Raw genomic sequence first — 14,034 nt, 5'->3', positions numbered from 1 at the left:
ACCAGCCCAGACCTGTCTAAAGTTCACACAGATTTTGAAAATTTTTCTTGCAAATTTTTGCAAACATATATCAATGAATCTAATCAAACTAGGCCTGACCCGAAAGTACTTAAGCTCAGCTATCCAACGAGCCCAATCTCACCCGGAACGATCATTTATAACGGCCAAAAAATTCGGATAAAAAACACTATTTTTCCAACTTCGGAGATCTTCCACCAGCAACCAGGTGTGGCTCGAGACTGTGTGAGGCCTGTTTTGAGGTCTACTAGCAAAGACCTTTCAAACCATGTATATATCCATCCCAGACGAAATGGGTCCGATTTTGATAGGTGGATTTTCAAAAGAATCCCTCCCCATACACTTCAATACAATTTTGCCCGTCCTTCAAAGACCCCTAAATCAACTCCAAGGAGGAAACAACGCGAGCAAACTCTGTCCCACCTACTTCCATTAGCGTACTACTTCCTTTTATTGGTGTCATCAAGAGCAAATAGCACCTATATCAGTATTTTGAATGATAAAATTTCCAGTCGGCCTCTTCATTTACGCAGGTTCTTATCTGACCGTATCAGACAGTATTTAAAACGAGAAAGAAAATGTCAATGAGGCACAAGTCTGATACGGGGCCTATTTTTGGGAATTACTATTCTGAAAATTTAGAAAAGTTCCAAAAAAAGTTCTGAATTTTTTCTGACTTTTTGGATTTTTCAGAATTAAAATTCCCCGATAGAGGTTGGTTTAAGATCGACCGAGAGGCGACACACTTCTGGATTAAATGGGATTAGGTGGAAGTGCGTCACCACTCGAGATCGACAGCATATACTACAGAACCACGTGTTACAATCATATACAACTATGTCATCTCATGTCTCATGTCATCTTCTTATGTTATCGACAGCAACAGCAAAAATAAACAAAAGGCTTGAGTTGATGTAGTCTTTTATAGCAAAATGTATGTTAAAACAAACGAAGTAACAGATTTTTCATTACTCTTGGAAATATTTTGATCAAAATTTATTTAGATAATTACACTGACTATAAACGTTGAATAATAAATAAAACAAATAGATATGATTACTGTCTGTGAAACATTCAATCATCCCTTACCCACTCTCGACATAACATCGAAATATTTCTTAAGGGTAGAATTCAATGTGTTTTCTGACATTTAGAGATACGACAATTCATTAATATAATTAAGAATATTACGAAATCAATATTAGAGAAACGAATCGTGCAACCCACATTTCAAATTGGACAGTATGTATGAAGACTAGTTGCATTTTTTCGTAGAGAACTCTCAATGCGTTTGAAAAGAATGTTTTAAAAATAAATTCAACCATTAAATGAAATCATCAATCCCAAATACGTCAGCCGACATGCTTTCATTTCCTTAATTAATTAGCGAACCATTTTTCTGAATTCAATCTGAATATACGTCCACCACGTTCACTCATGTTACATGGTACATAAAAACATATAGATGCAATGCACACTGCACACATATTACACTCGACAACATCATTTTCCCATTTACAACGAATCTGAGAAAAATCATCGACTGAAAGCGTTTTTCTATATTATTCGCTTGCCTTTCACAATGTTCAATCTTTCCACATAAATGATAGAATTCCACCGTATTGAAAAAAAAAATGAAAACTTTCGTATATAACAGCCATATGAATGCAATGCGAAAGCAAACATCATCTATGGATATATCATCATACCATTTTACTCTCATTCAACCCCATGAGCTAAAAAAAAAATTTATCGTAAATATCGTCTTTCTAAAAACTGTTCTAGCCATTTCAATTGAAAAGTCTGTGTGTTATATAATACACAAACTATTCATCGCTTCATCCACTTTCATGGCATCATCACGGTAGTAACTGAACTTTTCTTTCAAATTTTTTTTTTTACTTTTTTTTTCTACGCGAAGTATACGATTTTTCCCCACAAAAATCAGGTATTTATCCATGAAGTTTCGCAAACAGTACAATGGTTCCTATACGCGCCATATATCTTTGGGCTTTTAAGTTCTTCTATTTTCTAAATTAATAAATAAAACTAGAAAATAAAATAAGAAAATATCAAATAGGATGTGTGCCTTTTAAACAGAAATGGGCGGCTCGATGCTGTCTCATAAATATGGGGAAAATAAACTCGAAAACCTGTTAGGATGTCAGGTATATAACCGACAATAATACACGAGCAAACAACCCTTATTTTACATTAAACTTTAAAACAAACCAATTGAAGTTGAAGTTGATTTCTATAAAATAAAATTTCTCATTCCACATAGTTGGTTGTTTACAGCAAATTCGCCTTCCAACACCCTCGTTTCCTCGTTCCATTGTTGCCCCACACAGAGTTATGGGAACTTGTACAAATGTATATAGCACTTCACACCGAATGAATTATACTTGTTGGCAGAACCAAACTTGTTTGTAATTAGCCATTTAGATTTTTATCAAGGGAGAAAGTGATTGAGAAATAGGAACTTCAACTCAAATCAAGTCAATTGGGGGAATGAAAAAGAAACCAGGAATTTCGTTCAATATCGTTTAGAATGTTTGTTCAAGTGAGTGAATTTGTTTTCACCTTTTTTTTCTTGCTTGTGAAAACTGACCATTTTCATTGAATGCATCTGAATTATATTTTCCTTTCGTACTTCAATTAAATTTCTAGTTACACATGGGAAGTTCTAATATCTTTTTCGGTTAGACGTTGCACATCGGTATACAACTATAATGCATGACAATAAATTAGAACAATTTTAGCAGACCACTGCGGAAGCACAACTCATTAAATAATAGAAATTGCTATGACATCCTTCGTTTTCATAGACGGCACACAGACAATTTTAAGACTATTGTGATGTTAGCAGAGAATGTGGAACATTATTTAGAAATGAACACAGGGAATTTATTTTGTATGAATCTTTGCGGCGAATAAAGTCTATGAAATAATATTGTCTGAAATATAATGCAGATGCATGTATGCTTCTACGTTGTATATGAATTTAATTTCACGATACGTTTGAGGGCTTATAATTACTTATTTTAATGTTATGTACGCTTCTGAAACACGTAGAGCAGAAGTTCAATTTAATATTATGAGCCTAGCATGAGCCTGATCTGTGATATTTTCAGTTCAGAGAAACCAAATTTGTTCCGAATGAAACCATATAGGTACCATCAAAACAGGCATGTTAGCTGCCGAACTCACACCAGCGGGTTATAGTGAGTGATGCTGCTCAAGGGGTGGATAAATCAGAGAAAACCTGGTTCGAAAACTAGAATAAAACTAAAAAATAGCAAGATTCATAACTGTGTAAATGCCCCAAGCCGCAATTTTCACAAGTATGACAACCCAAGTGTGACCTCCAATGTAACTACATAGTCTCACAATCGACAAAAATAAGAGTTTTCAAATTTTGGCATAGTATGAACTTTCTTCTCTACCTCCGACGAAAATGCACAATGCACAATATGCGAATAGTCAAAGTATTATAATAGTTATTTATGCAACTAGTTGCGAAAAGTGGTAGTTTTTGTCACTAGATAAGATGTTATCAAAGGAGCGAAGCGAGTTTGATAACCACATCGTGTAACATAGAAAACAGAGAAAAAAGACCCTTTGATCGCCACCCAAATCACGCATGAAAAAGTTCAGTTTTCGCAGCGCAGTTGCAGAAAGTATGTTTTTGGTAAACAAATTGTGAATAGGTTAGTACGATATGTCACATCTATTGTGTAAAACAACCCAATTTACTTACTAGTTAGCAAAATAGCTATTATATCGATATCTTATCGGTAAGCATTTAATGATTCATTTAGTGTCCTATTATCTTGTTTAGTAATAGCACCATACCGACCACATACACGTTAAAATCATTTAGCTGTGTTGTCTTACGCTTGCCATTTCTAAAAGGTTACCGATCACAATTAAATTAATATGAGCCATACGGCTTCCCTAATTTATTTCCTTTTGTTATTTTGTTTGTACTCGCTTATTAGGAAAGTTTCCGCAGAAATGTCCGTTTTTTTTACAGCGCCAAAATTTGTTTGATACTCTGTCCAGTTTCAGTACCCTATTTAGAGTACCACTCATGCTTGAAGTGCGTTGGTGTATCACAAATTACAAATATCTATCGATCATGAATTGCTTTTGTTGATGCATCAAAATACTACATGCGGACTAATCCACGGATGGTACACTTTTAAGGTGGTGTATCGATGTCACAATGTCAATTAATTATTAATGTTTTTTTGGGGAAACACGCAATAATACCATTGTTTGAGAACATTTCATTTCTACAGTCGGCGACTTTGAAATAAGTGACGTATTTCGTTTCAGCTGATCCCCTCATACAAACAAATATATGGTTTTACCACTGCACTGTATTACACTTATTTGAAAATCGTTGACTGTAGTATTTTTCACTAAATTCACTTTTAATGTTTGAAACCAAAAGCGGGAGTCACTCAAATCAGCTTTCGAATCTTTTTGAGTGCACTGTACAATAGGAAACCTCGGTTATGCAGTACTGCATTCTTTGCGCCCTATTTCCACGTGGAATAACTTCACTCTGGTGTCAGTTCACAAAAAAATAGATCGCAAATTTAAGACGAGTGTACTAGAAATGTAATAGAATTGTACAAAAATCTATTACGTTTGAGCTTTAGTTTCGAAACATCATTTCCCTATACATTTTCGACTTTAAAGCTTTTAGACTTAAGAAAATGAAAGAATGTCTAATCAACAAAAAGACTTGACGCGTCGAGCCGGGATCAATTAAAATTAATACCTTTTCTAACACTAACATGTTTCTTAAAAGTGATGATGTCATTTAATTACTTTGCTTGTTTATTTATCATTCACACAAAGCCTCATTGAAAGTATTTTTGAATGTGAGTATATTTTGTATTTAAGCTCAATGCTTTACCCACTTAACCCACTTACACTTTATCCACTTAAAACAAATTTTGCTTCCAACATATTACATAAAAATTCAAATTACAACTGACCCTTCAGATGCATTATTTCGGAATTAAAAAAAATTGTTGGAAAATTCGACATTTAAACCATGGTATCCATCAATTCAACAAAAAAATTATTCAGCTCAACGTTTACTTATCGAAACATTTTTGAGTGAAAAACTCATGTTATGCGATGATTCTCGATTCTGTTCATATCGTCGAAAACTGATATGTAATCCTAAATTATGTTTGCATTCAAATGCACGGTATACTCACTAAAATCTCTTACTCCGTTGAAAATATGGCTTCTTTCTTTTCATGTGGTTTTAACATTCACCATGACGATAGTATTATATATAGGACAAAATTAAGCAATTCGAGAATTCAACGCGCCTTACCAGTGGCGCGTATTTTTGTTCCCCATTAAAATTGTCCACTTCATTGATTTGGAAACCATTTGTTAACGGTAGAGGATATAAATGCTGATGCGTAAAAGAATGAGTTTTATTTGCATTTCAACGCCCTAGACTTGTTACCCCGCTACTGACTTTATCATATTTTAATACGATCGATTTTTCTATCTTTGAATCTATGAATATTTCAGCAAAAATTAAATTGACAATGCATAAATATTCTGTGGAAATGACGATGATTGTTATGTCGTTCAATCGGATGTGTATTTGCTTTAAATTTGTGGATATCACAAATCGAATAAACAAAATGCAATGCAAACTTGCAGACATGTAATTGTAATGAAATTACAGTCGATTTCCTTTTGTCGTTGCGTTTGCGAGCAAATATGAATAGAACCGTGGAAAGACATATTAACCCACTAAGTTATCTGATTCGCTCTACTGATTTCATTTTTAAGTTGAATATGATTTTCTCATTGTTAGATCTTTTGACTTTCTGAACAATAAACAATCTTAGATATTGGTTAGTTTTCTTTAAAACTTTATTAAAAGCTATCCTGCGTCGTACGTATACGTGTCAGGCCTCCCACACCTCCTAAAACTCCTAAAATTTTAAAAATGTTCCTAAAATCGCCAAATGAGACATCGTAAATATAATTAAACTTATATAAATCAGGATCAAGATCAATCCAGTTAGTGGATGAGTAAAATAACTTGAAAAATTTCGCCCTTACGCTTTTTATTCTTCGATCTCAACAAAACAATTATTTTTGAAATATTATTTGAAATTTAATTCTGTAAAATGTTAGTGCTTATTCATTTTTGATTCAGATACTGCCGATCCACATGATGTTTGTGAAATAATTTTCTTAGAAAAACATTTTTAATAAAAGTGTTTTTTATTAGTTCCAAACATTTTCGGCCAGTACAGTGATTCCTGTCCTGAATTCCATTAAAATAGCTGTCGCAATCACATATCGACAAACTTTTATTCACATTTTATCAAACATTACATTTTAGAATGACGAGAAAAACATCGTTAACTTTGACTCCACCCAGGGACTAAAGTAAGGAACAAGTGTGTAGGCAATTGACGACAGTGCCCCTCAAAGTGGCTAACTGCGGAGCATATTTAAAGCATTTGACTTCACCCTATGGCTCCAATCACCATGCAATTAATGCTTCGACTGAACTCAAGAAAGTTACCAACAAAATTTGCGTCACAAATAGCAATTGTCCTCAACAATTTGGAGAAAATTTTAGGATAAAGTACGCAGAATGCGACACCCTTAGCGAGTCGTGAGTTCGAAAGTTTGAATTACCAATGGTGTTGCATTTTTTGTAGTCGATGGCGCTGGGTCAGGACCATACTTTTTTTGTAACAATTATTGATAAGTACATTCTATGGTGTACTATAAATAGATTTTTTGAAGGGGAGCAGAAAAAAATCTCATTTCTGTGTCGATTCGACCCACGCTAATTACCATGCCAAAATTCTAACTTCAAGTTTGCAGACATAATGTACCTATCTATTTAGATATTTCCCGATCAGTTCTTACCGCTAATAGAGACCTCTTCACCAGAAAGTTTCTACCCCATGAATTATTACTACTTCTGGTCAGAAGATTCCCTGTAGGCTGAACAAATCTAGGAATTCAAAAATTTCGCATTCGGCACAAATTGCGAACAGTCAAATAAAGACTAATCGCGCTTTGTGCAAATAGCCTTTTCGTAATTATTTGCTCGGATCAGAGATTCTTTTATACTTTTAGAGTTGTGAAGTTTCCTATTGTTGCATCATCGAAAGTCAGTATAAACAACAACAAAAACTCGCTCGCTCCGCTCCGCTTCGTGAGTTTAATTTTGCTACATACTGGAACGAAGAAGTATACTTTCCATGTAATAATGCAAAGGATGTTACAAGAAATAGACTTTCCAGCAATAGCCACTGTAAAAGGAAAAATATGAGTCTTCTACAAAAAATAGGGGAGTGCAATTCGTACAATGATGAATTTATCACAAAAATAGGGGCCTTCTACATCGAGCTATTTGTACAAGGAAATATAAAAGGTTGTTAAAAAATGAATATTGTTCCCAGGGAACAAAAGCTCCTAAAAATCTCTTAAAGCCTAAGTCTAAAAACCTACCAAAACTCCTAAAATAGGAGGATTTTTAAATCGTGGGAGGACTGCGTGCAATTCAATGTTAAAGTAAAATACTTGCTCAGAGAATCTCGTGTATATTTAGTTAAAGTTTCACAGTAAGGAGAAGTTTCAATTCGGTACGAGTGATTCTTTTCTTTTTCTTTGGAACCTCAAAATCGATTTTAATTAAAATTCTCTTTTCCGATAAAATGTTTTGATGGTTTTCAACAAATTTTGTCTTATATTTCGTCCTCATTTTTTTTGTTGTGTTCCCAAATGAAAAATAATATAAAATGCATGTCAAAAACATTTGTAATTAAATCCCAAAAAGTTTGAAATGTATGAAATGCTACTGTGCTTCGAAATATTATGTGAATATAAACCTAATGGGTATTATGGGGTAGCAGTTATGTATAATCGAAATTTATTGAAACTTTTTGGTCCAAATATGGGGAAATAAATTTGGCACTGAAAGGGATCTGTCTCTACAGAAGCACATGACATATTTCAACCACAAGTTAAAGTTTGCAGAACTTTCAATACAACTTTTATGTGAACTGTCGTGTAGGGTTGCTATAACCATCACCTTTCACAATGGTTCGCAATAGTTTCAAATTGTATAGTTTAGGTGTATTTCATTAGAATATATAGATTTTTGCTCGGCATTATCCATTTTATTGGATATTGAAATTTCGCCAGGGGATCCATTATTTCAGTGGTAGACGCAAATTTTAAAACGCCACCGCAATCGATTGAAATAATAAAGTTTAATTTCCAATAATAATAATGTTCCAATTTCGACATGGTGTAACATCAAAGCAGATTGGTTGGATAATAATGTGCATGTACGTCCGTGGGTCTATCGCAATTTACCACAATTTTGTCACCACAATAATCAACATCGATATTACCATACTACATTATAATACACTAAAGTCATCGGTAATCAGTATCATGAGTGAGTCAATTAGTATGAAGAGTCTGACCATCAAAAATGTCAAAGACTGTTAAATCCAATTTTAAACATCCACAATAACTTTCATAAGGAGTCGTTTCAAATAACAAAGATCGGACAGCAGAGCTCGAGTTACTGCAAATTGATCAGTTTTGTTTTGCAAATTTTCCAGTCTTTTGACGTCATTATTACATCAAAATCTCCTTTCTGTAGTGAACCGCCATCTCTCATGTATTTAAACTTCTTATTGAAGAATACTTTTATGAAGCTATTTAATAGCCTATTTTAGGTAATTTCTTAAAGAATTTTCGGGAATTTTAGAGAATTTCGAGAATTTTCGGGTATTTCGAGAATTTTCGGGAATTTCGAGAATTTTCGGGAATTTTACAGAATTTTCGGGAATTTCGAGAATTTCATTGCAAGTAAAATATACCATCGCTCAACAATTCGTTGATTTTAATTTCCGATTTAAGTAAACTGATAACAATTCTAGAATAAGCAACTAAAAAAGATATCGACATTGTATCGACAGGAAGTGAAAAAAATTAAAATTGAATTTTCGGACTTTGTTCCACAGTTTTCTTTGCCGGTGCTTCGTCGAAGACACCTTTAAACCACTCAGAGACGTATTACCCTATGGGAGATTCGGTACCGTGCCCGAGGCGCTGGAAAAAATAGGTGCTGAGCTCGGTCACTGAATGGACAATTATTGTCTGAAGAGAAATTGTAATCTATCATAAAAACTATAGAGAGTTAGCGAATTAACTTTATATTGCCTAATCTCGTAAAAAATACGTACCAAATTTTTTAGTTTGATGAGTGCAAGAGTCCATGAGTTAAAAGGGAAAATTTCAATTCGCACGTCAAGGTATTAAAACCGAACATTTACAAAAAGAAATTGTTTTGATAGGAAACATGAATGGTGAAGTCTAAAATGAAACATTTAGAACTACAGACCTTACTTTCAGTGCTGAGCTGATCTTCATTTGTTTGCGCTATCATATTACTTTCAATAACGTAAATCATGTAGAAAAAGAAAGCTGATCACTTGAAAATAATGCCACAGCGCAGCAAGAAGTGAAAAATAAAAAGCTCGAACATTGAATTAGAGGGATTCTTTTTAAAAACAGCCTACCGAAATCGGACGAATTTTCCAGTGGACTTTTTTTTATCTGTGCCTAGAAAGGTATTCGACACTAGAAGCCAAAACCACTTTCAAAAAAATTCTTTGAAGTTTGTTTGGCTGGTGAAAGGTGTTCAAAAACCGAAAACTTGCACTTTTCTTACAAAAATGTCTCCAGTTACACCAGCCGTACAGGGTCGTGTGGGGTGTCATTAGAAAGGTAATCACACGTACTATTGAGCCAAATAAGGACTTATTGTGTTTAAAATTCATCGAGACTGAAATATGTGCAGTTAAAGTTTTCAACCGAAGACTTACACTGTTCTTACTGAAATTTCTCGTGGTACACAAAACGTACATGGTCGTGTGGGTTATCATTTGAAAGGTAATTTAATGTGCTTTTCGGCCAAATAGAACTTCTTATGAAGTTTGGATGCATCTATGATGAAATATGTACACCTAAACATTTCAACTTCTATTTCATCGTAGTAAGAACAGTGTAAGTCTTCGGTTGAAAACTTCAACTGCACATATTTCAGTGTCGATGAATTTTAAACACAATAAGTTCTTATACGGCTCAATAGTACATGATTACCTTTCTAATGACACCCCACACGACCCTGTACGAATCGTGTAACTGGAGAAATTTTTGTAAGAAAAACGCAAGTTTTCGGTTTTTGATCACCTTTCACCAGCCACACAAACTTCAAAGAATTTTTTTGAAAGTGGTTTTGGCTTCTAGGGTCGAATACCTTTCTAGACACATATAAAAAAGTCGACTGGAAAATGCGTCCGATTTCGGTAGGCTGTTTTTCAAAAGAATCCCTCTTAGCGTAAAAACAAATGCAGGATAAATCATCCAGGTACGGTCTAATGTCACCTCGGAGGAAATAACGATTTTCAAAACGGATTTTAACGCTTGTTTTTATCTTGACAAAAATAATGAGTGCGTTCAGTATAAATCGACAGATTTTGATGAATCTGCCATAACTAGTATGTATATTCATTGGTAAAAACTACGAACTGTGAACTAAAATTTTTACTTTTACCTCATACACGTCAGTTCTATTAATGTTCTGAAATAACAGGTTAAGACACCTCTGAGTTGATCACGAAGGCGGTGACACCAATATCGGAAAATCGAAAAATCTTAAAAATAGCTCTTTGTCCCTTGAAATATGTAATGCCACACTTTGAAGAACAATAAAATCGAAACGGAGCGAGTTTATAGTGTTTTAACAATTTTTAAGAATTTCGGGAATTTTCAAGAATTTTCGAGAATTTTAGAGAATTTTCGGGAATTTCGAGAATTTTCGGGAATTTCTATAATTTTCGGGAATTTTCGAGAATTTCAAGAATTTTTGGAATTTTTGGGAATTTAATTCCTAAAATAGGCTATGAACTATTAGCAACAAATTTTGTATGCAGAGGACCAAAGGCTCTATACCAGGCAAAAGTTGACCGATTTTTAAACGTTGGATTCGTTCCTTACATCCGCCGTTTATACAATGACAACAAATGAATGAAGGTGATATGGATTTTTATTGTGCGCGAAATTTTTGAAAACGCAAATGATTTTTGTGGAAATTTTTTTATTTTTATTTTTTTTAAGGTATTTTAGGTTTTAGGTATTTAGGGTGATCAAATATATATCACTCTAAATACCTAAAACCTAAAATACCTTAAAAAAATAAAAATAAAAAAAATTCCACAAAAATTTCGCGCACAATAAAAATCCATATTACCTTCATTCATTTGTTGTCATTGTATAAACGGCGGATGTAAGGAACGAATCCGACGTTTAAAAATCGGTCAACTTTTGCCTGGTATAGAGCCTTTGAGAGGACTGATTGAGATATTAATCATTGTAATTAACTGACATTTTATAAACAGTAGCCTCATCTCCTTAACAGCGGATTAAAAGGTCAACTTTTTTTCAAATGGTTCGCGATCCGTGCAACAGAAATCTTCTGAGGTAATATTTTGGTATGTGATGATGGCTGAGGTCAGCTACCATAATATGTGGTCGGCCCATCAGAACAATGATGTATTTGAAAGTTGACTATATTTTGACTGATGGCTGGCCATGGTGAGTGCGGACGTCAGAGGATGGGGTCAAATTGTCGGCCGTGGATAGGCCAACAATCCTACAAAGTTTCAATCTTCAAGTTATTGCTAAAAAAAATTTGATCACCATCAACTGACATCGCATGACACTTAGACACATTACACCCAAAGTGTATTTTATTTGAAAAAAAAAAAAATGGCAGATACGTGTTCGCTAGAATTGAACGACAAATCGAATGAGCTATAATTCAATAATATAGGAGCGAGCCTGTTTCATAAATTGAAAATTTGTCTCACGAATTGGCGAACTGACTCTTAAAGTCGAAATGTTTCCATTCATCGACTTATAAATCAAAATCGTAATCTCCAGTAGCACTTTTGTGTCACGGAATTCCTAATTTAGATAGTTTGAGTGTTGTGAAAAATGTCTACTACCGTTTTGGAATCAATGTCATTAGGTCTCATACCATGTAATCATTCCTACGAAGACTATCCAAAAATTATTCGAAAAACCTTAAACTTGTCAAGTATGGAAAGATACATTATTTGTTCAAGTATGGAAAGACACATTATTTGTTCAGGTGTGCTATACACTCAACGAATTTAACTATAAAAGTCACAAAACAACGCTTAATTCGACAGTGTAGATCGAGCTCTCACATATTTTCTTTAAAAATCTCTAAAATGAAAGTGTTATACTTCATTGTCGGAATTTGGTGTGTACAGCAAATTAGTGCACAAGACACAAGTGCTCTTACAGCCGCATGTATATCGACACAACAACTGCTAGCAGCAACTGCAATGGCATGTCAGCAGAAAAACAATACTGATCTGTGGCAAAAAATTATTGATTGTCATGAACCGATATCCGATCAGGTATAAAAGCGATTAAAATTATATTAGAACTCAATCGAACCAATTTGTTATTTGGGCTGAGAATGTAATGTGAGCGAGGTATTGCAGTCATTTATTGTAAACAAGTCCAATAACTTCATAAGCTTAATTAGTTATTTGAATATTCACTTAACGAATGAAAAATGTTTGCAATCTTTGTGTGAAAAATGCTAATTGAATTCGACATATTTTACGACAGTTTCTTCGAGTCAGTTCAGAAGCCCGTTGTCCGAAAAACAGGCATGTTGAAGATCCAATGGATACATCGTTTTCAATTCAAGAGGTATTTTTCAATATTTGCGATTTAATTGAAGGATCCCCAGAAGACAGATCAGAGGTACACCTTCGGATTATTTGCCAATTTCGTCTAAATTCTAATGGAAATATTGTTTAGGGACTGTCGTGCCTAATCAGCGGGACCATGTCACCTTACAGAATGAGCCACGCTTTTGAAGTGAATATTGTTCACCTACTATTCGGCGAGAACGTACCCTGTGATCTTGGGGTAAAATGAGACATTACTTTTTTGCGTAAATCGTTTTAAATTTGAATTACTTTTCGCAGATATGCATAAAGAAATTGTTCAACTTCAGTTAATTTCTCAACGGGTAATATATGTGTCGCTCAGATTGATGAACTTATTTGGATAACCTTTTTATTTGGATTATCAAAAACCAATTTTACTTCGAATTACTTCGAAACTGGATTTATTCATATGATTAAAATGGTCTGAGTGATTACAATTGGTGTTTTTATGATTCGTATGGTGTGTGGTGTTAAATACCACGGCATAGTAAAATAACCCAGGCAGTAGCGGCTCATTTTTGAAAAGTCAAATAAGCGACCTAATTTAATGTATGAAAATGAACTCAAGTGAACACTGACACAAACTTAATCAATTTATTGTATTCGCAAATTATAAGGCTTTTAATTCAGGTTCCTAGTCAAGCAGTACTGCCTGGTTTATTTTATCTGTTGCGGACGGCAGATTTTAGGCAATTTAGCGAGTTATATCGTACGTTTTCCTCGAAAAGCATTCATATGGAAAGATATCATCAAAAATGAAATACCAGACACACAAATGTAGGCTACAATTTTAGCTAAGCAACGATGCCTTTGAAGGCTTATAAAACAATAGAATACATCTAAGATTCACAGACCTTAATAATTGTAGTTTGCTTGATAGAGAGATTCGCAAGAGTCGTTGCATTGTATAACATTTTAAGAACAGAACGTATCGGCACATAACATTAAAATTTGATACTTTGTTTAACCAAATTGGGGTTTGGCTGACTCCATAACGCTTACCATCGCTTACGATCATCTGAAATAAACTCGCCTTCGGCTTGACCCGCAATGTCCACACGCCTTGATAACAATTTCGGCAAGAGGTGCATAATCTTATATTATACCTTTGTCCTTTGGAGCCGTGCACATTTGCAATTTCGAAATACAT

The 14,034-nt window shown here is 34.2% G+C and overlaps 1 protein-coding gene across 1 annotated transcript; it reads left to right on the top strand.

The window, feature by feature from the left end:
* The first annotated feature begins 12,297 nt into the window (after window positions 1-12,297).
* LOC119086053 lies at window positions 12,298-13,209 on the top strand. The gene is made up of 4 exons (XM_037196627.1): window positions 12,298-12,560; window positions 12,778-12,915; window positions 12,973-13,083; window positions 13,143-13,209. The coding sequence occupies exons 1-4, from the start codon at window positions 12,369-12,371 to the stop codon at window positions 13,173-13,175; spliced, it is 474 nt and encodes a 157-aa protein (XP_037052522.1). The 5' UTR covers window positions 12,298-12,368; the 3' UTR covers window positions 13,176-13,209.
* Window positions 13,210-14,034: the final 825 nt, after the last annotated feature.

The sequence above is a fragment of the Bradysia coprophila genome, chromosome IV (genome assembly GCF_014529535.1).
Source record: "Bradysia coprophila strain Holo2 chromosome IV, BU_Bcop_v1, whole genome shotgun sequence".
NCBI classification, from domain to species: Eukaryota; Metazoa; Arthropoda; class Insecta; order Diptera; family Sciaridae; genus Bradysia; species Bradysia coprophila.
Note: the sequence above shows the minus strand (reverse complement) of the source record. Positions and strands in the feature narration are given on the sequence as shown.

What these genes read in the sequence shown, in the direction of transcription:
- LOC119086053 (XM_037196627.1), top strand. Translation starts at nt 12,369, where the DNA reads ATGAAAGTGTTATACTTCATTGTCGGAATTTGGTGTGTACAGCAAATT. An exon ending in ATGAACCGATATCCGATCAG is followed by an intron (nt 12,561 to 12,777) that starts GTATAAAAGCGA and finishes ATTTTACGACAG; the next exon opens with TTTCTTCGAGTCAGTTCAGA. An exon ending in ACGTACCCTGTGATCTTGGG is followed by an intron (nt 13,084 to 13,142) that starts GTAAAATGAGAC and finishes TACTTTTCGCAG; the next exon opens with ATATGCATAAAGAAATTGTT.